Source organism: Ciconia boyciana, chromosome 12 (assembly GCF_034638445.1).
Source record: "Ciconia boyciana chromosome 12, ASM3463844v1, whole genome shotgun sequence".
NCBI classification, from domain to species: domain Eukaryota; kingdom Metazoa; phylum Chordata; class Aves; order Ciconiiformes; family Ciconiidae; genus Ciconia; species Ciconia boyciana.
The window spans coordinates 15,781,518-15,806,548 of NC_132945.1; the positions used below are offsets into that span (position 1 = coordinate 15,781,518).

Here is a 25,031-nt window from a genome sequence, read left to right on the forward strand (position 1 = left end):
GGGAAACGCAGTGGAATTTGACCAAAGGGAAATGCAGTGGAACTTGACCAAAGGGAAACCTAAAACCTACCATATTTTTTCAATTAAAAAGTGGGGGTTTGTTCCTGCTTTACTGGACAGCCGCAGCCAAGATGCACATTATTCTTGTGTCAGTGGTGGATCCGGACCTCAGCTGCAGGAATCACACTAAGTAATGATTTTATCTTCTAGTTTGCTATCCTTGGTTCTTGGTAATTTGTAAACCTCCGAGCTTGCAAGAGACTGGGCTGTCTGCGACCCACTGTCGGCAGAACTGGGAAGACTGTTTCAGAACAAGAAGCCAAAAAAAAGCCAGCGAATAGAGGCAATGAAGAAATTTTATTTCTGTTGCTGCTGTACTGAGGAGCTGGGGCAGAAAGCCCTGTCTCAGAAACCTGCTCCCTTACCACCACCTGATATTTTCCTGTGGGCACGGGATAACAGTGGGGAGGCCGCCCTGGTACCCAAAAGGCCAGTTCAGCGCTCAGGTGGGGAAGGGCTCTCTGAGCCTCTGTCAGGGCACTGCAAAACTGCTCCAAAACATTTGGGAGGGAGACAGAAGGAGGAGCAGGCACCCACCTGTGGGTCGAGAGAGCCACTACCAAAATACTGAAACACCGGGAGAGGAACCGGAGGCCACATGGGAAGGCTGAAGCTGCGCACCAGTACCTCGTTTCTACGCGTCCGGTGTCAGCAGGGCTCCGCGCAGAAGAGGTTGCAAGTGCAGAGCCCGCTTACCTTTATATAGTTATTTCCACGGAGAGGCAATTTAAAGCAGCTCAGACAGGAGCTGAACTTAATGTTGTTCAATTACCTGTGAAGCCTCGCGCTGGCAGGAATGATTTATGAACGTTTCAGTGAAATTCATTTTGATACAAACACAGCCAAGGATATTTAAGAGCTGGACCCTGCAGCCCAGAGCTCCAAAATGAAACAGAACAGCATTTTTCGTTGCCCACATTGCAAACAACACAGAATGCAAATAGCTTTACTGCTGACTAATCAAATTTTTTTTAAAATTTTAATCTAAAATCAGGACTTTATGCACAGCCTCTTAGCACAGCCTGTCAAACCGATATCCACCAATTAAAAATATAGCTGCTACACTGGTGAGCGTAAGCAACTCTGTACCATGCTGCTACCCTTCCAGGTGCACGAGCAGGTAAGTACCTAACGCAAACGGAGATTAATTCCAGGCTGACTCATGGTAAACCTAATCTCTTCCAACAGCAAAAGCTGCTGGTGGCCCAGCTCACTCTTCGTTTTGATGCTAATATCCCTTAACCGATCTGTGTTTGATGGGTGCCTCCTACCTAATAGCAGATTTTTTGAGAAAAACTTTCCCAAGGCCTTTTACATAACCGCTGTCTATTTTCTCTGTAGAACCTTTAAGAGGACTTTTTTCTATTCCAACAAACAGCTTTTTAAAAGTACTTTTTTTTTTTTTTAAGGAGGCAAAGAGTTGTGGTAAGCCTTGCATTGATTTTAATTCCTCCCTCCTCCCCCCCCAAAAAGAGTGGTATTTTTTCCCTATCTTCCTAGTTGCTATCCAGCTGGGACTGATTTCTGGGTCAGACTATTCTGATCTGCAGAAATAGCAGTGGGACTAAAAAAGAGTGAGAATACAACCAGCAGCCAGAGGCATTTGGGTCACACAGAGAATCCGCTAATCCAACAGCTCAGTAAGCAGAGAGACAAAACCAAACTCCTTTCACGATGACTCTGTGACTCCCTCTGTTTTGGATTATGCGAGACACAGGCTGCTACGGAGCCTTATACCTGCAGCACCGCACGTTTTGTTTAAACATCGCTGTGACACTTCCTCACAAAGAGGCACAGGCTGCATTCGGAGATGCTTTAACCACCAGCATCGTCATCTAATGACGGGTCCGGAGCCATCGTATCTGCCCGATACCTGTGCAGGAGCATCCCCAGCCGCCGAGCGGGGCAGAAGGGACAGGCGCTACCGGGGGACGGTGAGAGCCCAGGCGCGGGGGTCCGGGGGGAAGCGGGGGTACCAGGGAGCGGCCCCGGCCGGGCCGGGCCCCGCTGCGCAGGCTGGCGTCCCGCCATCCGCTGCAGTGCCGGGGTGCTCTGCGCAGGGTGCGGCCCCGGGGGAGGTGCGGCCCCCCCAGGGGCGATCCCCGAGGCGGTGCGTCCTCCTGGGGGCCCCTGCCAGGGACCCTCCTCGGGGGTGCATCTCCCCGGCCCCGCGAACCACCCCCCCCCCCCTCCCCGGGGAAGGCTGCCCGCTGCCGGGGGTGCATCCAACCCGGGGAGCCCCACGGCGGAGCGGGGGGGGGGGCTGCAACCTCCGCGGGGGTTTCCCCTCGGGGGTGGATCCTGCGGGGTGACCCCGGGCGCACGGGGAGGGGGTTGCCGCCGTGCCTGGGCCGGGCCCGGCGCCGCGATCATGCGCACACCGCGCCGCGCCCCCCGCCGCGCCCCGCGGGACCCCCCCCGGGCCGCCCCCTCCCCGCGGCGCCGGCGGCCGGGCCGCCCTACCTGCGCCCAGCAGCGCGGCGAAGGCGAGGAGCAGCCCCAGGAGGCGGCGGCCGGCCATGTCGCGGCGGGGCTGCGCTTCTGCCGCGGGCGCGCCCGCCTGCCTCCGCCGGGGCGGGGCGGGGCGGGACGGGGCGGGCGCACGGCGCCGCCGGCCCCCGCAGCCGCCGGGCCGCGCTCTCGCCCGGCCGCGGGTCTGGCACCAGCCCCGGCCCAGGCTCAGGCCCAGGCCCCGGCCTCGGCGGGGCGGGTCGCCTCCGGGGAGCGGCGGAGCCCCGGCACCGGCGGCTGCCGCGCTGGGCCGCTCCGTGTCCCGCCCGCCTCTTCCCGTCGCGGCGAAGACCCGTCCCTGCCAGCTCGGCCCCGGCGCCATCCTCCCGCCGGGCGTGTGCCCTGGCCGCCGCGGGGCTCGGCCCCAGACGTACTCACCGAAGTGGGGAGGATCCGCGCTGCAGGCAGCGACGAGGGGATGCGCAGGAAGCCTGCGCGGGGGCTTGGGTTGCTGCTGCCTGGATGTGATGCGCTGTAGCGGCGGGCGGGGCGGGGAGGGCCCGGCGGGCAGGACCCCGGGGGCCGTGGGAGCCGTGAGGGGCGGCGGGCAGGACCCCCGGGGGCCGTGGGAGCCGTGAGGGGCGGCGGGCAGGACCCCCGGCGGCCGTGGGAGCCGTGAGGGGCGGCGGGCAGGACCCCGGGGGCCGTGGGAGCCGTGAGGGGCGGCTGGGGGTGCAGCAGCGGTGCCGGGACGGGGCGATGGTGCCGGGCGTGGGTGCTCTGCCCCGCTCCCGGGAAGGGGCTCCGCAGAAGCACAGGGGAGGGAGCGGATGCAATTTCACCCTTCAATGCCAAGTTTTTAATGAGGAGGTTACGGAGCCACAGAAATGTTGGCTGGAAGCGACCTCTGGAGGTCTCTAGCCCAAACGCCCCCTCGGAGCGGGACCCACGGACAGCAGGTCACATCAGCCACGGCTTTCTCTGGTGGGGAGTTGAAAACATCCAGGGATGGAGGCTCCCCACCTCCCTGAGGGACCTACAGCAGTGCTGCCCCACTGTCCGGTGAAGGAGATTCTCCTGGGTCCGGTCTGACCCTCCCAGACCACTTCTTTGGCCGTCAGCCCCTGTTGTGTTGCCTGCCACTGCCAAGAAGAGTTTGGCTTTGTCATCTTAATAACAGCCCTTAAGTAGCTGTAAGCCGCGACTAGATCTGCCCTCGGCCACCTCCTTGCCAAAGCGAACAAGCTGCCCCTTGTAGTTCATGTGCACCAGGTGCTGGACCCTCTTCTCTACACCTCTTTTAAATGGAGGGAGGGAATTGTTAATAATACAGTAAATATCCTCTTTGTTGATATTTATAGGTTGTTTCACTACAGAAAAGGGGGTGAGGGTGCTGCCTATATTTGGGAGGAATTCCTAAAGCCTTAGTGGGGACCAAAGCCTGAAGAAGTGCCTGGGTTGTCCTAGTCCCACCCCACCTTACAGCAGTTGGGAGATACTGCTGTGCCCCGGCTGCTCCAGCCGAGTGTCGGGACTGCCTTGGGTCCGCACAGTACTTTTGGTCCTTGGTGGGAACATCACTTGAAAAGATAGTGAGCAAACAGACCGCGGAGGAGTTACAGTCCTCTTTAGAAGTGCCCAGGTTGAAGGATGTGGTGGGATAGCAGGGCGAGGGATGCTCTATTGCTGATTTTCATCTATGGCCACGCAGAAGATTGCAGGCTCCGTGGCTCCCAGTGCCTTGCCTTCCACAAACCTTCCGGGGGGAAGGTCTCTAAAACCCGCACCAGAGCGGTTTTCAGTAAGTTGGCGTAGTTCAGCACGCTCGTATCATGCCATCGCAGCTGCAGACGCTTCTGTACTGTGCAATTCCCTCTGCTGCTGCAGCAACTAACGGGAGTAACAGGGGGCCCGGATTACAGAGAAGCTAAGCTGGAGAAGATGCAGTTCAGCTGCTATACAAGGCCGTCCGTGCATTCACAATATTGCCTCTCTTCCTATTTATACAAAGAGAAATTCAGGATTACAGTCCCGTTCGAGTCAAACTAAAGGAAAGTAGCAGGACCACATTTGTACCTTCCCAGTCTGGTTCCCCTATAACCTCTCCATCAGCTATTTGCATTTCAATGGCTTTCCAAGCCTCTGGTAATTGTTGGGGGAGGAGGCGGGTAAAAAGGCTATTATATTAGAGTTAGATCAGCTTTAGCAAGCCTGAAGGCATGAGGGAGCATCGCAGCAGCTGATGCAACCCATGACAGTACATTGTTTGCCGTTCTGTGCGAGCCCGGGGCGCGCACCAATGCTTGTGAGTTGATTCATAATTACAAAGAAATGTATGAATGTAGCATTTAATTGGCAGGAAGGCAGCAGCAGCGCTGCGCTCCGAAGCTGGAGGGAAACGGGGTGGTACAAACCGGGAATTCATGTTGGAACCAGTCATCTGGCTGAAGCGCCCCGACATCCGAGGGTGCCGTCGCTGGCCCGTCGTGCCCAGCCGGAGCTGGGGCTGTGTGCGCTGGGCACCAGTCGTGTCTTTAAGGGAGGCTGAGCCCGAGGCAGGTGGAGGGCCTGGGGCCTGGCCAGCAAGTGACTCAGCATCGCCTGACCTGTGCCCGGGAGCCCAGGCTATTCTTGGTTCGGGCGCGTTTAAGGCAGGCAGCCCAGGCTTCAACCCTTCCAGTTGCTCCGCAGAGGATGTGCCCGCGCCGAGGCCGGAGCCTCGCACGCGTTATGTTGTCCAGGAGCGCAGTGCCGTCTTCCCGTTGGATCGCTTTCCTCCAGGCTCGCGGGGGCTATGACCTTTTCATTTTCTTCTCTCGAGCTACATTAAAGCTGTAATCTTTACATAGCGGAATAAACAGCCATCGGAGAAACTTTCTGTGGGAAAATATACTTGCTTCCCATTATGCTTTAACAGGTATCATGCTTAACTCCTCTCGCTGCCTTTGAAAATCTGCTCCCTGGGCTTAGCATGCTTTTGTCTCTCTGAGCAAAAGCATGTTTAAAGGGAAGGGGAAATGCTGATCAGGAGAGCTAATGCTGGGTCAGACAAAAATCTGATTGAGAATCTTTTTCTTCCTAAATCTATTCAAATAATTTAGCAGGCTCAGAACATGTAATCCGTTAGATCTCCGAGCCCCTCACAGGCACTAATCAATTACCCTTGATAAGTGATGGACACATAAAAAGCATCAATTTAGCTGCTACTGAAGTGCTGCTGTTTTAAAAGCAGAATGAGCTGTCATGTAGCAATGCATAGCCTTGCCACACAGTTATCTGTGATGGAAAATGAAAATACTATACACAATTTAAAATGAGCAATTTCAGAGGCTGAATTACATTTCCACCTGTGTCCATCTCCTGCCTGAGGTATTGTTGTTTTATGGCCCTGTTTCCAAATACAATTCTTTTTGAAGTAAAAAATTTGCTAATTTGGGGGTCTTTTAAATTCCCTTATGAAGCTGGAACACATCTGGTCAAATTTTCTAAATGCCTTGTTTTCTAAAGTCTTGATTAAAGTTATGATCCAAGTGGTTCCTTTAAAAAAAAAAAAAAAAAAAAGGCAAGCAGTAGTATGAGATGGCAAGGCTACAAATAGCCCTTAGCCTGCACCACCCCAGCAGCCCTGCGGTTAAAGGACTCGGGGATATTCCCAGTCTCTTCCGTCACAGCTGCATCACCGTGGAGAAGGAAGGGGTAGGTTTCCCCGGGCACTGGGCTGGCGGGTCGCTGGGCCGCCGGCTCTGGTCCTGTGCCAGAGCTGAGGTCCAACAGACTTTCCTCCTTCAATGCCAGCAGCTGAGCTGAGGGAAGCGGCTGGGGGTCTTCGGGGCTCGGCTGCCCCCCAGCCCGCGGCGTGCTGTGGCTGGCTGCGGTGGCTCGCCTGGTGGAAGTCACGGCTGAGTAGAGCTCCCTGTAAACAGACTTACTCCGCTTCTCGCCGCCTGCCAGGTGCCCAGTACTGCTCGCCATAACCATCTTCCCAGAGAGCCTCCGGTCTGGTTCCTTGCAGAACTGATGCATTGGGAGGTATTTTTGCAAGCTAATTTTAAGTATGTCATTTCTCTGCCTAAATTAGATGTCTAGACTCCTGCTATAATCAAAGGTGAGAGGCAGGTTCCTAATTACAGGGCTCTGAATCACACCCTAAAAGATCCCTTGTCGGTATGGGGAGCATGGGCACCTTACGCAGGTGCTTAAAATGGGTCTGAATATTCCCTGTTGTGTGCTGGGTCTGCCACTGCTACTGCAAACAAATACAGAACCTCCTCGCCTTGCGTAAATCAAATGCTTTAGCTGCACGCTTAAAGGAGAAATGTTAGTAGTACTCGGATGGAAATTAACTGGAGAGTGCATTTATTTTTGGCCAGTCCCCTGGGAGCACCTGCCAAGCATTACCTCTCATTTCAAGCCTGGCTGTTCCTGCTGAGAAAGTCTGATGGAGCTTCGAGTCTGGGTCAAGGTGAGTGCCTGGCTCTTCATCAGCTGTCTGTGCCATTTAAAAGGGAAAGAGGAAAGCAAGCTAAACAGCAGATTGGGTGTGAGGAATGGTGTGCTCGTGCTAGAGAGTGCAGGAATGAGAAGAAACAGGACTGCTTGGGTATGGTTTATGTACTGATTAAATGCACCTGCTGGTCCCCAAGCATCAGTGTACAGTTTTAGAATAAAAATGTTGAATCGTAAATTAAGTAGAGAAAATTAATTCTGACCTCGTCTACTCCGGGATGATAGCCAATTGCTAAAAACAAGGCTTACGTGCACCTGTTTGAAACCGGAGTAACTGACACAAGTCACGGTGCCTATGTGAAAGGTTTCCGAGAGTTATTAAAGCCATCATGTGGACACGCTCAAGTGTCAGCGATGGGGACTTTGGCATTGGGTGGACCAGGCTCTCCCCTTCCATGGCAGCACGACCGGCGTGTGCGCAGGGGTGTGCCTTGCAGGGTGCCTGGAGGTCCCCAGTGCTACACGGGAGCCGGCGTGGCCAGGCTGCCTCCTCTCCCGCTTCCCAGCATCGTGTTGCTGGGACCGCGCTGGTCGAGCGCCGGACGCTGCGCTGCTCTTCTGGCAGCAGGACTCACGGGCAGAGATGTTCGGGACTTTATTTTCTCAGAATAACTGTGATCTCAAATGGAAGGACGCTGGGGCATTGGGGTCAATTCACATCTTTCACAAACACATTAGAAACTCATGTTTGTTCCCTAGATTCCTGAAAAGCAGAAAAACCTGGTGTTTTCATTTTTTTTTAATTTTCCACCAGGGACAGAAATCGCTGGCTGACAATCTGAGGCCTGAACCCAAAGAAAACATGTCTCAAGAAGCAGCGTAACTGCTCTGGCCAAGGTTTTTATTTTTTTCTCAGCCTACTCCAGGAGTCTGCAGAATCCAAAAGGGGCTACAGAGTGTAAGGTGACGTTCAGTGGATCAATGAACAGCTGTAAAAGAGCTTTGCTGCCTTTCCCAGCAGTTAATAACTTCGTCGCACAGAACTTAGTTTTTCAGAAAGACCTCATGTGTTTTTTGGCTGACTGAGGACTGGCGAGGAATGTTCATAGTTACAAACGGGGAGAATTTATTATTTTTTAAGGGGAAAAAAACCCCAAACCCTCAAACAAACAAACTTGCTTTCACCAAAATCTTTGTTCCTGTTGCTGAGAGTGTGCAGTATTACCTGCAGTAATAAAATGGTGCATAAAGCAGCCTTATTCAGACTGAGAAGTGTGGAAATTTGAGTGCAGAACAGGTAGTGTCAGGCAATCAAGGTGTCTGCTTGGTGTTTTTTCCCTCGCACTGGACAGGCATGATCTATGTGGCTGGGTTAGTACAACGGTGGGGTGAGCACTGGCAGAGAGCAGGTATGACTCAGGGCTGATACTGCTTGGGAGGAAAGCAGTTTTGTTGCCAAATCCTGGATGCTGGCCCTTGGAGAAGAGAGATGACTGTATCTTCTTGGCTCCTGAGCCTAAAGGAGACTTTCAGCACAGCTAAATTGTACATGTCCCTTGGGAAAGGTTTTGAGGCCAAAACCACTAAAAAACCCAGACTCTTTCGTCTAAATACAGTCCTAGGAAATTACTGTGGTCTCAGTCTAATATACACTCTGTCTTGTACGATGTTAGCCCTCTTCTGTAAATAAGGTTTTGCTTGTTTACTCATCATTCTACCTGCAATGGAAAAGTTCCGTCAAGTGTAACAGAAGTTATGTACAAAAAAGGAAACTAACACTTATAAAATCCAAAAAGTTTGGGATTGTTCTTAAGTTATTGTGTGTGGGTTTTTTTTTTTTAACCACACCATAAAACTTAGTAATTGGGCAGTGATTTTATATTAAATTTTGTCACAGGTTCAAAACCCTATAGAAAAGTGCTCATGTGTCTGGTACTTTCTCTGTGACTCTCCTGTAAATGTGAGAGACATTTAGAAACCCCCGGTGCTGGAGATGGACAAGTTCTTCTCCGACCAGCGCACAGTTGTTCCCTTGTTGGGACTGTTCAGGCTCACTACAGGCTGGTAATCTCTACCACATTAGCTGGATAGGTATGAATTTGATGTTTTCAACTTAGTATTATGGGGGTAATTTTCTTTTTATCAAACCCTGGGGACTTGTAGTAAGCGCTATTATGTGTGACTTAAAAATAGGAAAATCTATAAAATTCGGGCCCTTTTTCCACGGTTCTTGCTGTGCTCTGGTCCCGGCTCTGGGCTGGTCTCCACCGAATGGAGTATGTGACCTGACCCCTGCTGGTGGACCTCATGATAACACGAGTCAGCGTGGAAGGGTTCACCCAACGTGCTCTTCAACGAGGTTATTTGCCTACAAGCCCAGTTGGTTCTACTGATGATGGCATAGAGTGGATCTCCAGGTGCAGCAAAACTCCAGGGCTAGCAAAAAGCGGAGCTGGTGGGTGTTTAACTGCTGACTTAATGAACAGAAAAAGATCTGACACTATTTTGACATATGCCTGAAGTGATTCCGTTTTACGCTCGTACGGCTTTGAATTTTTTTCCTGTCTTAATTTTAACTCTTTTCCTTTCTCTCTTACTGTTGCTGTGATCATAATGCTTTCCTTACCCCTCTTCCCTCCCCCCTCACCTCCTATTCTTTAACATCTTCCTGACTTTGGGGGAATTTAACAGCCTTGTTTTGTCCAGTCCCGGTCTGTGTTCGAGCGCGATGCGTGCGGCAATAACAAGCCCGCTCAGACGCAAAGAGCAAACGCTACCCAGCAGAGCGGGCTGACACGTCGGGCAGAACTCCGGCTGCCGGCAGGTGATTGCAAAGTATTAACCCTGCCCGTAGCGAAGACAGAATAGCACCGGCGCTGGCAGAAAGCATGCGTGTGCACGAATGTATTCAGGTCTAACGCAATTCGACCGAAGTTTTGTCCTCTGCTTGTCATCCTGGCGCTCTGGGCAGGCATAGAGAGGAACTATCTTTGTGCTAAAGATCTTACCATCAAAACAGACTCTTCTTGCTAGACCGTAATGTAACAACCAACTTCCATGCCCAGACAGAATTCCCACTGATGTCAAAGGTTTTATTTCCACTGAGAAATTAGTAAGCGCTGCAGATTTTGGGATATTATCAACATTAAAACAACAGTCTGGACTGTGTTTTCCCTGCTGTTGTCATGTGAAACACTTAGGGGTGACTATAAGTGTAAGTCTCTGTTACTCTTTCATTTTGTTCATTTGATGGCAGAATTGCTGTCTGCTCAGTTAATTAATTTCTCCTGCTGTGCTCTGGTCTTTCACACAACACCAGGGGAAAAAAAGTCTTCGAGAGTGAGACAATGTAGCACAAACCCACAAAAGTTGTTAGAGGGACCCGGGGGAGGTGAGAGGTTCTGAAAGTTGTTTTTATTGTTTAAAAATGGTTTTCCTGTACAACACAAGCGCGTGTGCCTCTGCAGGGTCAGCGGTCAGAGCAGCTGAACAGGAAGGAGTTTGGTTGACCCGCTTGGAAACCCATTATGGAATTCTGTGATAATTCACTGTAAGCAAGTTCATAAGTGATGGGGAAGCCGTTTCTTTCCCATTCAAAGCTGTCAGACCTTCTTACTGCTGGGGTGAGGTTTGTGCTATCTCCTGCAGCTCCGCTCTGGCAGCTCAGCCTGCTCTTTGGACTCTGTTGCCGTTCCTGCCACGGTCAGGCCGTGAGCTGTTCCTTGGGGAATAGCACTGATGATAATTAAGTTTTCATTCCCCCATCTTGAGCCAACTGCAGAAGTGTGAATATTGTTACCGCCGTTTTACAGGTGAGGGGAAGACGGGTGGGGAGAAATGCGATTTGCTCAGAGAGCTGAGCCCCGTGGCTGTGCTGTGAGCCGAGCAGCTTGCACTGATGGGCAGCCTGGGAGAGGCTGGAGAAAGAGACCCCATGTGTTGTTGCTGCTCCGGGAGAGGCCGGGGGACCCCAAATGCCACCTGCCTGGCTCTGTGCGGAACAACACCAGCTTTGACTCGCGTGTCTTGAAGCTGTTGCATTGCTTGTGGCACGGGCGGCTGCGGTCTGCCTTGGGCTGAGGTGCACAGGCTGCGTGCATCTGGAGCCCAGGCTGTGTGAGTGGGGCTCTCACGCTGCTGTCGCCAGGTGTTAGAGCCAACACTTACCACGGTTCTTCCCTTCTTAGCATCTCTCTGTGGCCTGGGACAGTGCCTGGCCCCTTGCTGCTGGTTGCATAAAGACTATAAAATGGTACATGTCATCTGGCGTGTTTCTGCGTGTTGTGTCTCCTTGGGAAAGCTCAGTGCTGTGAGCCTACTGTCTTCCAGATGCAACGTCTACCATCCCTACTCCTCCCGGCGCAGCCAGTGCTGTCCCTGGTGGGAGTGTTTGCTACATCAAAGCCCTGGTTTGTGCTGCGAGTGGATGATTTCTCTGGTATATTTACACTTGTAAGGGAAGATTTTTTTTTCCCCCTTGTAAATATCACGGCACTTCTGTTGCTTCTGTGCTGGCCCATCTGTGCACCATTTTCACTTGTACTGACTCATGTTCACAGAGTAGTAAGAACTGTCTCTAAGTGTTTTAATTTCTGCATTAGAGTGGACCCATTTTGCTTTTCCAGTTAGCTCCTAGGCAGTTGAGCACTGGGTTTTCTTTTTTCTTAACGACATCTCTGGACTCTATTGGGTTGGTACAGATTTTAATGAAGTAGTTTGCATTTTTTCGTTCAGGTTTTTCAAGACTTCCCTTCCCATGTTTCTGGGGTTTGTCCTCCATACTGAGACGTGCTTTCTGCCTGTCTTCTGCATGACCAGAAGTCACTGGGTGCGTACCCCTTCTGAAAGTGGGTACAACATCTTTAGTCTGTCATAAGGTTTCAAGTTCAGATATTCCAGAAGAAGGAAATGTTAAGTTAAGGTTGTTCACGCAGATTGCGTTCAGGCCTGTTGAGTTGTGCTGTGCTCTTTTTAATGAGTGATCATGTACTCATTTTCTCCACCTCCATCTCTTTGGGTAACCAGGACAGACAGCAGCTGTTTACTGAACAACTCTTGAATATTTTGCCTTGTCTTCGCTGCTCCATGTGCACCCAGGGTCATCTTCATTGCCTACAGGTCAGACCTTGCTCTGGAGATAGGCTGATCACGGGCTCTTTTTAGTAGTTATTTCCCCAGTGTTCACTGAGATGTAGCGTCCGTATCCTCGCTCAGCTTGGACTGTCTCCCAGCCCTCTTCTGGCCTGGTACCACAGAGGCCCTGCAGCCAAAGGGCACATTTGCAATGAAAGCCCTACCAAACCCTGCAGCCGCAGGAGCATCCTTGGTCACGGTCGGATGCTGCATGTATTGCCTCACCGGTGTCTCTGGCACAGTGGGGCACCAAGCTTGCTCAGCACTGAGGACAGTCAAAGTAGCCGCTGGATCTCTGCTGCACATGTGTAAACAGCAAATATATATATATGAAGTCTGAGGCTGAAAACAGGCAAATTATGGTCATTTTTTCCCTCTGAGAATATGAAGAGACATGTATTTCACAGCAGTCGAGTTTGCCAGTATTTCAAGGTACTGCTTTTAGAAGCATGGAGATGTGAGAGCATTTCAGTAAATGACAAAAAGATCCTTTTAACAGGGGCAAAAGAGAGTATTTTTCCTTAAACATATTCTTGGGAAAGACTTGAGCTATTTCAGCTGAAATGAAAAAGTTTAGCCTGAGGCCAAACCCAGCTGGAGAAACTTTCAGCCCAAACAATTAATTATAGATGAAGTTATGAGCAACCAAAACTGGAGTTATACAATAGTCAACTGTAATTACAGTAGTGCTTTCAACTCTGCCTATAACATTGGCACATGTGTCAATGTAAGGGCTTGGGTGACTCTCTCAGGAAGAGCCTTCTTGCAGAGCTGTATATAAACCCCAGCTTGCTGATTTGAGGGGATGGGAGCAAACCTTTCACATCAGAAATAATCTGCTTCTGAAAGACGAATTAACTGGTGACTTTCAGAGCAGCATCTTGGCTGTGTTCAGTGTTCACCCAGGGTCAGGTTTAGCCAGGCTACTAAGTTTCTGTTGCACGTGGGAGGAAGGGTGTAATGAAGAGGGAGCCTCCTATGACGGAGAACAGATCAGGCATGAGGAAGCTGGGGTGGTAGAGATTAATGGGGCTGCATCCCCTCTGCAATGTCTCCACCTGAGCAAGGTTTTCCTGGGAAACTGGAAGGTAACCTCCCGATGATGGAGGCTGTCTGTTGTAAAAGGGGTTCCTTGCTTATCAGGGAGAACGCACCAAGACTGAAAACGTGTCCTGAACGAACGGCTCCTCGTGGAGATGTTCATGCCATACAAAATCGGGGTGAGCATTTTAGAAGCTTGCACATGGGGGAATATTCTCGCCTCCGCCGGCTGCTAAATTGAGCTGCTTGTGAACTCTCTCAGCAGTAGAGGTAGTGCTGACAAACAGTCATCTTCAGTGATGAAAGGAGTGCAGGTGAGAGGAAATTTTGTGGGAGGAGATCCTGCTTTGGATTTCTTGTGGAAACCGTAATTATGTGATTCAGTGTAGAGAGGTATGAGGGTTTCCAGTGTAAGCTATAAAAAAATGCTTAGGGAAGCAGCCTACGGATGAGGCTGCTCATTCAGACCTTATCTACGCATGTGGGAGCGTGGAAATCTTAGCACTCCACCTTATCTCTTCTCCCCGGGGAGATCAGTGTTGAGAGAGTCTGACCTCTCGCTTACCGTTTCAAATCAAACCTAGTGTAATAGTGGCTTTGGCCATGCAGTGCCTCAGTCACTTAATGAAATAATCTTGTTCCCTGCCCTTGCGGGTAGAAATATGTCTTGCCAAAATACCACTTAAGTGATACCTGGAGGACAGTCGTAACGGAGTAGAGCTATGGCATAAACATCCTCCCTTCCTCCAGGCTTTCCCTGCAGGTGCAGAGCTTAGGATGTTCGAGGTAGTGGAAGTTTGTCCCTCTGCTTCGGGGCAGCTCCTATTTTGTATATGAAGAGTATCCCTGTTTCTGTGCTTGCTCCTGGGCTTTTGCAGTTCCCTGCAGATTTCAATGAACTTTAAATCAACGTTGATTCAAAGCATTCAGTGCAAGGAGATCCCAGATCTGGAGTGGATGTTCTCCAAAAGCGAGGGCGCCTCGGTGCCAGCACAGGAGTATCCATACAAAGAGCTCTCAGCCAGAGCGGGCCCAGAATCTGTTTTGCTTTCTCACACTTGGAGCTGGTATATTTTAGAGGATATCAAGCGGCAAATGTGGCAAAGGGGAAAAATTGTTACAGACTGTATTTGGCAGAAAACCAGCAAAGATAAAATACCATACGTTCTGTGCAATGAGCTCCTACATAAATGATTCATTCACTAGAACACAGCTGGGGTCAACACCTTCTATTCGAATAGCCCAAAGTTATGCAAATATTTTTATGCAGATTTTCTCAAGGAAAAAAAAAAGAAAATATATTCTGTTCCAATAAAAAAGCTCTTTATCTATGTAACTTTTAAGAATCAAAATCCCACAAGAACAGTGTCACCATGTTATACACATATATACAGCAGCTGAATAGCTAGAAAATGACAAGATATGCCCTAGAGATGCAAACTCTGAAAAGATTGCTTGTTTTCCTCTGTATTGCCAGCCAAGTCTGTTCTACAAATTGTGTGTGGTGGAGATCACACGATTTCAAAATATCAAATTGCTAATTAAAGAAACTACTCAAGGAAACTTACCAGTAGAACAATATATGCAGTGGGATAATAGTAGTCACTATTTCTTTAATGAGTTTTTTTCCTAACCAGAATTTCTTACAATACATTCAGTGCAGCCATTCAGTTATATTATTATGAATCACATGTGTATTATTTCTGATTCGGTATTAACATAAAAACTTCTGATGAACCATAGGATTACAAAAACAAGTCTAGTGTATAGAATGGCAATATCATTCCTGCAGATAAAAGCCTGGAAATGAAGGTCCTTATGCAGCAATACAATTTAATGTGTTAGTTTCTAGGCTTAATTTGCAAAGGTGCTGAGAAACTACAGGTCCAACTGAAGCCAAGAAGAGCAGGGTGTCTCTGGATGGTCAGATATGTTGATCCACAGCATGAGCATTGCTCTGCAGTGCAGCATTGCATTCTGTAGGATCTGAATCAGCAAAAGGCAATGGGAGGGAGAAATCTTTCTTGGTGGGTGTTCTCATAACATGGTTGGTTGAGTTGGAGATTTTGTTAAATACTTATATTTTGCTATAGTGAAGTAATTTAGCAATGTCATCCAAGGGACAGTGTGTACAAGCCCTTGTGAAATGATGCGGGTAGATCAAGTCAAGCAAAAAGTAGTTTAGTTGTGTAGCAGAGAGAAGAGCAGAGAACGTAAGAGATCTCAAACCCCTTCTTCCCTGTTCTGTGAGAGGATGGTGGTGAAAATATTCTCTTCAGGTTCTGAATAGAAGTTGACATAATGAGGTGGATTTCCAAAAATATTCCAGGAAGGTGGACAGCTTTTTCAGTGGCTTGTTGGTGGTAACTAGGTGCCTCATTTGGTATTCTTGAAAATCCTTCATTCCTACTTAAGAGGTTCTCTAGTGTCTATTTCATTTCCTCTGGTGAACAAGGATGACTTCTTGATCCTGGGTTTTGCATTCCCAAATAGCCATTCTTTGTACTCCCCTCAAGTAGAGAGAGCAAACAACCATTTAAAGCAAAGAATGCAAGAGCTTCCTAAGTATAAAGGTCGGGCTTTTCCTTCTCATATGTTTGGAGTGGTTACCGGACCTTAGATAAAGAGTCCTTGATGAGTCCTTGGTTTGAATCATATTGTCTCACCACACAGTTAGCCAGAGACCTGTGGAATGACTGTTCTTCAGCTGCCTTAAAAATCTCTCTTGCAGCCTCTAGTGCTCTGAATGACTTAGCCTCTTCTTTATCATCAGACTTGATGATAATGGTAGTGTTGGGATAGTGGCTTTGGATGGTTCTTCCATAGCTGGTCCTCACCCTGGCTCTGGTTACCATGACTCTTCTGCACTTCCTTGCACTAGTTGACTTCCATTCATTTCCAAATAAGACCTGAAACAAACCCCATGGGAATGAACTACTTGGAGGACAGCAGCTTGGTTTGGCTGTTACTTGAAGATGGTGGAGCCAAAGCCTTCAGGTGGGGGATCAGCACTTCACTGTGCTATGTTCTACTCTAACTCGTAATAGAAAGATTAGAGAACTTAAATACATGAGTATTTAAGTCCATCCATTTTTCCATCCATCCATCCATCCATCCATCCATTAAGTCCATCCATTGTCCATCCATTTTGGCCAGCAGAACTAGGCCACAGTGCTGTTTCCTCTGTGTTGGTTGCAGATGGGCCAGTCTGTTAGGAAATTAATTTGTTGCTAAACATTGGTGGGACAATACTGTGGTCAGGCTATGGGTGCCATTGTTTTCTTGGCATCTAAGCTTCACTTGGATGTTTGCCATGAGAGTTAGTGACCTAGTGAGCTATTTCCAAATATGACCTGTGGCATATGACTGAGGTCAGGGAATATGGATCAGCTTAATTCCCATGTGTCCAAAGCACCCTGTCAAATACTGAGAAAAACACTGGAGAGTCTAACAGGTCAGCCTTTACGCATCAGGTCCAGACTTGGCTCTTTTGTCTCTAATGTCGAACAGGCAAGCCAAAATCTCAGTCCAATCACCGCTGTCCTCAGCAACTCCAAAACATGGGTTGGGTGTGGATTCTGTCTACTGGGCAAATCATTAGTCAATGTTTCAAGAAACAAATAAATGTTGATGGTGGGACTCCTTCATCCCAGGAAAAAGTCAGGAAAGAAAGATGGGAAGGATCAAAGACCAGTATATTTGTCTGCCCTCATCAGAGCCAACTTTGGGTGGCTTCTCTCCTCTCAGTCCGGAAAGCATCGTGTCGGATCTGAGAGTCACAGGTCTGGGAAGCTGTTGACACCTGACAGGTGGAAAGCGTAGAGAGAAGAAGTTGGTGAAGGGCAAGTGACCACAGAGTCCCTCGCCATTGAACATGGACCCCTTTGTTGTTGTTTCTTTGGTGATGGGTATTCCCGCACAGCCGCAGACGCTCTCCCCTTTCCTCCCTTGCAGAGCATTGCTCTTTGCATCTCAGTGGATTTATTCTCCTCCTTATCTAATTTTAATTAAAGCTCCTTTCTCCCCTCCCCTCCCCCCCCCCCAACATAATCAACTGAAGAAAAATGAGCTGGTAAGTCATTGTTTTTACCACTTTGGCAGCAAATGAATGTTATGTCTGGCACGCTCGGCACCAAGTCAGAAAATGAATCAGCAGCTGTTGTGACAGAAGCTTTTTCCTGAATGGGGAAACAGAGACAAAAAGAAAACAGGCAAAGGAGAGCTTTCTGCAGTGGGCATTGCCAGCCCCCGCCGCCACGAGAAATGTCTTTGCCCTTTGCTGGGGAAGGCAGCCCGGCCGCCGGCGGGGCCTCCCCTCTCGCCCCCAGCATGGCGGTGGGGCCAGGAGCCACCATTTTGTGGCTGGTGTCGGCCGGGGGCTGCTGCAGTGGCCGTGCCCGGGAGGGGAGCGGCGGGAGAAGGTGTCCCGGCGGCTTGGCGGGGAGCTGGCGGTTTAGGGAAAGGAAGAGTGACCCAAATCCCTGCAGGGCTTCCTGAAAGCCCCGTCTCAGCCAGGTGGGCGGTGCGCCGTTTATGCAGGCGTCCAGAAACACTTACTTGTCCCGGGACTGCACTGTGGCATGGTTTGCTTTGTGCCCATCCATGGGAAGTTGATGAATTATTTCTTTGTGTCTTGACGGACTTGGACCCGTCTTTAGTTGTTTTAAGCGGTATCCTCGCACGTATTATACACAGCACGCTGTGAACTGCAAGGTCCTGGATGAAAGAGTGGTTTATGGTACCCCCAGATCATCCTCATCCTTCTTCTTTATCTAATGGTTAACTTCTCATAAGGACTCAATTTGCTTTGTGACCTTTGGCATCTGCTGCTTCTTTTATGCCAAACATTTGAGGGCGCATGAGGAATGCTTTTGACTAATATTATGGCCTTGTTAATATATTGCAAACTATTTCTACAGGAGCAGCATCAAAGTTTTATCTGCTAAATAAATATTGCCGGGCTAAGCTAATTCGCAGAGTAGATCTGGAGGCATTACCACACTGGAGCAGACACAAGGTCCAGCTGGAGAACAGCAGCGTACAACTGGGCGATGAGCAAAACTGGAGCTTCAGCAGGTTTCTCTGAGACAGAGAACCAGCCTCCCTATCCCCTTGGAAAGGGCTGCTTTCACCAGGGTATTTTTAAAGGGAATAACAGACAATTGAGCCAGCTGAGCTGGTGACTTGCAACCTGAATAGCTTCAGTAAAGTCCAAAGGGACAGCGTGTGGTTGCGAGTCAGGGCAGAGGTTGTCCTGGGTTCCTGGAGACAATTGTCACAATATTTATAGCTCCTTTCATGCCAAATGGACAAGTGACATGTTTGTCTTTTCCCTGTCCCTATAAATTCCCTCCTCACCTCTGCAAAACAGTGTGTGCTTTAATGCCTGCCCTGTCACACACCACCGGTGACACAGGCCGGAGCAGCGGTTCCTTCTTGGCACGGCTGGAGGGACTCTCTCTACCCCTGGTTTTCTCTTGCTGAGCATACAGTGGTGTTCACAGTCCAGCCCGTGGCCTCACCATGCCAGAAACCCCTCCTGGTTTTGGTTGGGTTTTGTGTGGGGTGGGATGGCTTGTTTTATGTTAGTAGGACAGAGTACAACAATTACGGGAAGAATAAAGCTAGGGGTCAGGTCCGTTCGATGTTTTGTGTATCGACTGACAAGGTTTTCGGTGAAGTTGCGTGCTCCATATTTCCCTTTCAGCTCCCTTTGCTCCAGTGCCAGCTCCCTCATTCTGATCCAGTAAAACGCTGGTTCGTCTGCACTGTAAAAACCTGCAGTCCTGTGGAAATGCGGGGCACAAAATGCCTGTGACTCCACATGGTTACCCAGCCGGAGGAGGAGAACGTGTTACTGATGGCCTGGCCCGCCACAGTCAAGGAAAGGTGTTTTGATAGAGATTTGTTATTCACTGACCAAAGCACTGATGTGACAGTCGCAGCTTCTGACATACCAGTCCTCTGAGTCCTCAATTAACCAGTTCATATGGGAAAAAAACTTGAGGAAGAGAAAGATTGCTCTAATAAGTATATGGTTACTTTTTCTTTAACTTTGATTTTGTTTTATGACTTGTATGACTGGTGGGTTTACAATCCATCAAGAAGAACCCATTAGACATCACTTTCTAGGAACACTGCTTGTTATTATCTCATTATATCATTTATTTTCTCATCTTGATCCTGATCCTGCAAAGCCTTTCCATCATGTGTAGATGCAGTGGTGCTCTTGTCACTTATGTGGGGGCAGCTCAAGGGACCCCAGCCCTGCTGGAGCAGGGACAGGACCCAGTGACAGCCCAACGTTGCCCCAGAGCCTTCTTTAGCTCCTGAGTAGCTTCATCCTGAGCTGCTGAAGTCAACGGGAGATGGGCCAGTCCTTCAACGTAACTTCATGTGAATCACTCTGGAGTGGACTTTAACTTAATTGATTCTGTTTGCAGATTTGAAAAGAAGGAAATGGTGTGCTATTGATGAGCACGTGCCATGCCCCTTGAGGTGGTCGGGAGGGACCTTTTCCAACCAGCCTCAGGCATGTAAAAAGTATTGGGCCTGATTCTTAAGGTGCGTACACAGCTTGCTTTGCGGGATTTACTGAAGTCACTCCTGATTTGCTCTGGGCTGTGATTATGTGAGAGGAAAATTAAGTTCATTGATTGTCTGAAGCATCAAAATCAAAGCTGGAGAAGGGAAAGGTACAGTGAAATTTCAGGACTGACCGGCCATCTGTGCAAGCACCAGCTATCTCCTAACCAACAGGCAGAGTCCGTCTCCTTCCAACACTTACTGCCGAGCTCGTCGGCTGTGCTGACAGCACGGGGTTCTCTCGCAGCAGCACCCGCAGGCACAGCTCTGCCGTTTTAAAGGCTTTCAGGATTAGGCCAGGGCTCCTGCACAGCTGCGGTGCCTTGCCCCTATTTTACATCCGCTGAAAAGATTTTTGAATGGACTTCAGAAGCCATTAGGAACCCAAATGTCGACTTGCACTTGCAAAATGTCTCTGGTTAATGTTTTCCTACTGACGCTCTGCTTTGCTCCCCGCCTGCCAGAGTTTCCTGTGACCTATTTGAAATATCACTCTCCTAAGTGAAAATGTGCCTCTCTTTTTCAAACTTGCAAAACTCACAAAAATAAATAGCCTAATTTGGCCAGTTAATAGCCCTCTCCTGGGGCTCTTCTCAGCAACTAAGAGGCCTTTTAAATACAACATTTGTGACTGCGTCATTAAAGCTCTGCATGATCCAAGTAGACTAAACCAAAAAGAAAGAAATGCCTTATTTGATCTAAGTTTTCTTTTCTTTTAAATAGTGACACTAGAGACCCATTTATTTTTAATTACACAATTGCTTTATTAAAAGCCTAAATCCTGCAGTCCCTAGTCATTGCTCAGGCAAAACTGCTATCATTGAAGGAAGGACCTGTAGGAGTCAATCCTAAAAATAGGGCAGCTGACAAAGTCTGCCTTTCAAAATGGGTTTGCTTTATTTTTGAAGGATTTCCCAAGTCAAAGAGAACTTGCCTCTGCTTTGCTTTTCAGTTCTGCAGCAATTTGAAAGCTGAATGTAGGAAAGCAGTTGCTCCAGAAAGCAAAACCAACCTCAGTTTTCCTTTCAGATTGGCTGTGCTGCCCTTTCCCCCCTTAGACACTACCCTCCACATAGCCACGTTAGTATTTACTGGCACAACGAGGTATGCATGAGAGTTAGCTCCGGCTCTGTCCCAACATAGCTCTGAGCCTGAGCCCGCTTTACCCTGGTGGGCCCTGAGCAGAGGTCTCCCTCGCACCCACCCATGGGATGACTTGCACTGTGCCCAAATGAGCTGTGTGAAGCCCCCAAGCTGTCAGCCAGGTTGCCGGCCCCTAAACACTTGCACTGTGCTCCTACCAAACACAGAGCCTCCTGCAAACCCTGCCTGGGATGGGGTTTGTTCTGCTGTGCAGAGTCACGGGTACTGCTATAGCAGCAGGCAAGCCCACCTCGAGTCCTGCAGCACCTCTCTGCAGCCCTGCCTCGCGCATGGGGAACAAAACCAGCTGCTGGCAAACTGACGGAGGGCAGGATTGATCCTGTGCCTCCGATCCTGTGCTGCTACACGGGCTGTGCTACCCAAAAGCATTTCTGTCTTTGGACTCCATGTGAAGGGCAGATCTCCTTGCCAGGTTAAGATGGTGCTGCTAGCAGTAGGAGAGGGAGCAGGCTAACCAGCCACATATACTGGATTATATTCCTGGGCTAAACTCCAGAGCCTTCAATTTTATTATCTAATTACCCAACCAAACCCATTCATCTTTATTTTTCAGTCTTACCCACAGACCCCAATTTAAATGCAGCTCTGCTATATGAAGTGCTGCCCAGGCACTCTCCACTTGGAAAAATTCACGGTTTCTCAGCTTTATTCGCTCAAACTGTGTTTTCTTAGTGTAAAGGATGCATGGCAGAAATCCCAGCCCTGGTCAGTGGCAGAGGTCTACGTTAGGCTGTGCTGAGATGGAGATAGCTGCATTATCACAGGCAACTGTACCAGGGGGAGCAAGAGTACCTCTAATTTTACATGAAGGTTGTGTAGCTAGACGTAGTCTTCATCACCAGAGTGACACATCATTAGATTGCATACGGGGCTTTGTGGTGTGGCTCACTGCGATATATGGCTTTATTACCAAGTGTAAACACCAAGAGTTAATAAATAAAAACAACAGGGGGAAAAAATTCCCCCCAGAAGTTAATGAGACATCAGGAATATATCCCTGGAAACTGGATCCCAAGGGGGCACCAATCCTGGTGTCCCATCCTTTTCCTCTACAGGTCAAAGCGGGAGCTTGGCCTTGCCCCTCTGTTCTTGAGTGCCCGTGGCTAACGCGTGGTGTGAAAGCCTCCAGCCATGTGTGCCGGAGAGGGCAGTGGTGTGCTGAACGTGAGCCCTCCTCTCCATATGTTACTATCGTGTATGTGTAATCCATGTACCATGCGGGGACAGAGCCTCCCTGATTAGCATAACCCTGCCCCTGGGAGGGGCTTAGCTTATAAATATGCTGCTTTTTCTGTGCTCCTTGCCTTTATTTCCTAAGGGAATGCAGATACTGGCAGGTTCAGTGGGCATCCAGGGCAGGTAAATGGCTAAAAAGGGCTAAAGTAGAAAACTTTCCTCCAGATCTCGCAGAATTCGTGTTTGCTCTCCAGTTTGCAGGGGCGGGGGGGGAGGGAGAGGTGGCAGATGCTGCAGAGCATGAGGCTGCTGTCTTGCCAGCTTGCTTTCATCTTAGAGAGAGGAGAGACATGGGAGAGAAGCCCTCATGCAGTCTTTCTCCCTTAGAGGCCTCTTGCAGAAGGAGCCCTTCTGGTGCTGCTTTCCCAGCCTCAGCATGCAGCCTACTGGAGTCGAGGGGCTCTGTCTTGTAGGAGACTGGGGCAGAAACACAGATGCTTTGTGGAGTTCAGTCTGCCCTCCGGGCAATCAACTGCTCCCACTTCTCAGCAGACAGCATGGCCAGGACGAGCGTGCGGCAGGAGCAGCCAGGGAGATGTTGCGTGCTGTGCTGTGCAAGGAGCGGGAAAGCAAGAGCTGCTCAGCAGGGCAATGAAGTTGTGTTGTGACACAGGTAGGTATGTGACAGGCAGGGTGCTCTGTCCTGGCCTGCGCCAGTGGAGGAAACGCTCTGCAGAGAGGCGGTGGCACCTTCTGCAGGACAGGCATCAATTCATGCTGAGTAGCACATGGGAAGGAGCCTCCTGGAGCACAGCACACGGAATCCCCAGGACACGGAGCAGAAGGGGAAATGGAGACGGGTCTGGTCAGGAGGAAGGAATGAGCAGTGGCAGGAAAAGCTGCTACATCTGGTGGTGGAGGTGCTGAACTCTGAGTGTGCCTGGTAAAAACCCGTCAGGCTCCCAGAAGTGTGTCATGCTCTCAGAGGCTTCGCTCAGGGATGCTTTCACACACGGCCACAATTCAGTTCATTCTGCTCCTCTGGTGCCAGCGTTACTTCTCCTTGCCTGGTCTCTCCACTTGCTGTTGTCTAGGCTTTCTCCAAGCAGAGACCAGCTGACTTTATCTTCCCAGATGTTTCTTATGATCTCTCCCATTCTAGCTTTTATCCCTGACCACAAGCAGCACTTGGAACAATTAACACCTTGTGCTCCTAACATCTTACGGTTTACAAGGCAGCTGGTTACTAGGGCAACAACTGCACTTTTTTCTTTCACTGTATTGACTGAAAATCAACATTTTATATTAAAGGAAAAGAAAAATAATATTCTCTCTAGCCACAGTGAGTTACAACACCATCTCTCCTGTAATCAAGATATTGCTGAATTATGGTGCTATAAGCAAACACTTCTGATATAACCACAAACACTATGGGACATGTAACACATTGGCAGTATATTTCAAGTGACAAACTCATTTATTGTGGGGAGTGGAGGGAGAAAAACACCTTTCCAGAAGCCGCTGCAAGGAATTACAGCAAAGAATGACCAGAGCTTAAGGATACAGAAGCAAAGTAATTCTACCAACCTGACCAGAATAAACCACTTCAAAGTATGAAGAAGATCAGAGCAGTACCAGTAGCTCAGAAGGTGAGGACACAGGACTTGATTATTCTCTCCCTCCCACTGGCATAAGCCACGATTAATCCATAGCACTTAAGAGAATCACCATGCTGTGAGACTGGTGTAAGGAAGTAGCTCCCAGGAGGCTGGGGAAGCGAGCCCACAGCTATCCCATAGTGTTAGCAGACCGGTGTGGAGGCTTCCTTGCTTGCAGGTGGGACTTGAGTAACAATCATGAATCATTAAGGTACATAACTATCTGAGAGATCAAAGTGATCAAGAGCTCTAGATGTGAAACTAGCTTGTGCCAGATGCCGTGGAGGCAGAGAACAGGCTGGGAGCTGCTTGCCAAAGAGGTTTCATCTCTTGCTGTGTTCCAGGTGGCTGCTGGGTCACTTTGGTCAGTGCGATTGGAAGAGAGCCATCATCTGCTTCCTCGATGGTCTGCCAGCCCTTGTGTTTGGTGAGTTTCAGGTCATGAGACTTCCTTGCCCAAACAGGGTGATTTTGTATGCTGTTTTATTATGCCATGATGTGCTACTCTGTTTTGGTAGTGATCTGCTGCCCAAGTTGTTAAATACGTGCGAGCTGTCAGTAGTGACTCTCTTGGCTGGAAACAGGACCACGGATGGAGCGGGGAAAGCAAGATGGGCTGGGCAGCTGTTCAGTAACTCCCCAGCCACATACAAAAGGACATCCATGCCATGCAGTGGTAATGGGAGAAGGGACGGAGGGATATTGCCTCCCTACATCCCCTTAGGAAACCTGCCCCTGGAAAAGATAAGGTATCTAACCACCTACGTGCATGAATGAATTTAATAATGATTGAGCACTTGTGATGAGGATGTACCTGCGCTCAAAGTTCATTGACTGTGTCTTATAAACTTATGTATTTATACCAACATGTAGAGTATGAATAGGTTATCCAAAGCTTGCATGGGGCTTGCAGGGCTGACTTTGAAGTAAAAAACCCCGAGTGTGTGACATATAAGGTGACCTAGCCAGCATTGTGGGTGAGGATGATTAGGGTGCTGTTGCTTCTGGCAGGCTGGGTTTTCCAGACATGCCAGTACAAGAACACTGGGCTTCTCTGCCTTTAGTTCTAAATTAGTTTGGGGTTGAGGGGGATAAAGCTCCAAGCAATCCCACCAAAGAGTTTGCAAATGAGCACAAAAATGCATTGAATGGGAGCTGTTCAGCTTACAGACTTCTGATGGTTTTGACAGCAGAGCTCAAAAGTTCTTTGAATAATAGGTCTGTGATTTCTGGCAGCCTGTAAGCGCTGAACTTCTTTGGATTTCAAAGCAAATAGATACATCTTAACAAAGACCACCTTGTGTCAGCTATCCTTAA

General features: G+C 49.3%; 1 protein-coding gene across 2 annotated transcripts in view; it reads right to left on the reverse strand.

The window, feature by feature from the left end:
• Positions 1-2,630, reverse strand: part of CD99L2 (CD99 molecule like 2) — a 34,435-nt gene extending 31,805 nt beyond the window's left edge. For both annotated transcript variants that reach the window (XM_072876600.1, XM_072876599.1), the window contains exon 1: positions 2,524-2,630. In XM_072876600.1, coding sequence (XP_072732701.1) covers positions 2,524-2,581 — 58 coding nt within the window. In that variant the 5' untranslated portion in view covers positions 2,582-2,630. The remainder of the gene's footprint in view (positions 1-2,523) is intronic.
• Between the last annotated feature and the right edge of the window lie 22,401 nt (positions 2,631-25,031).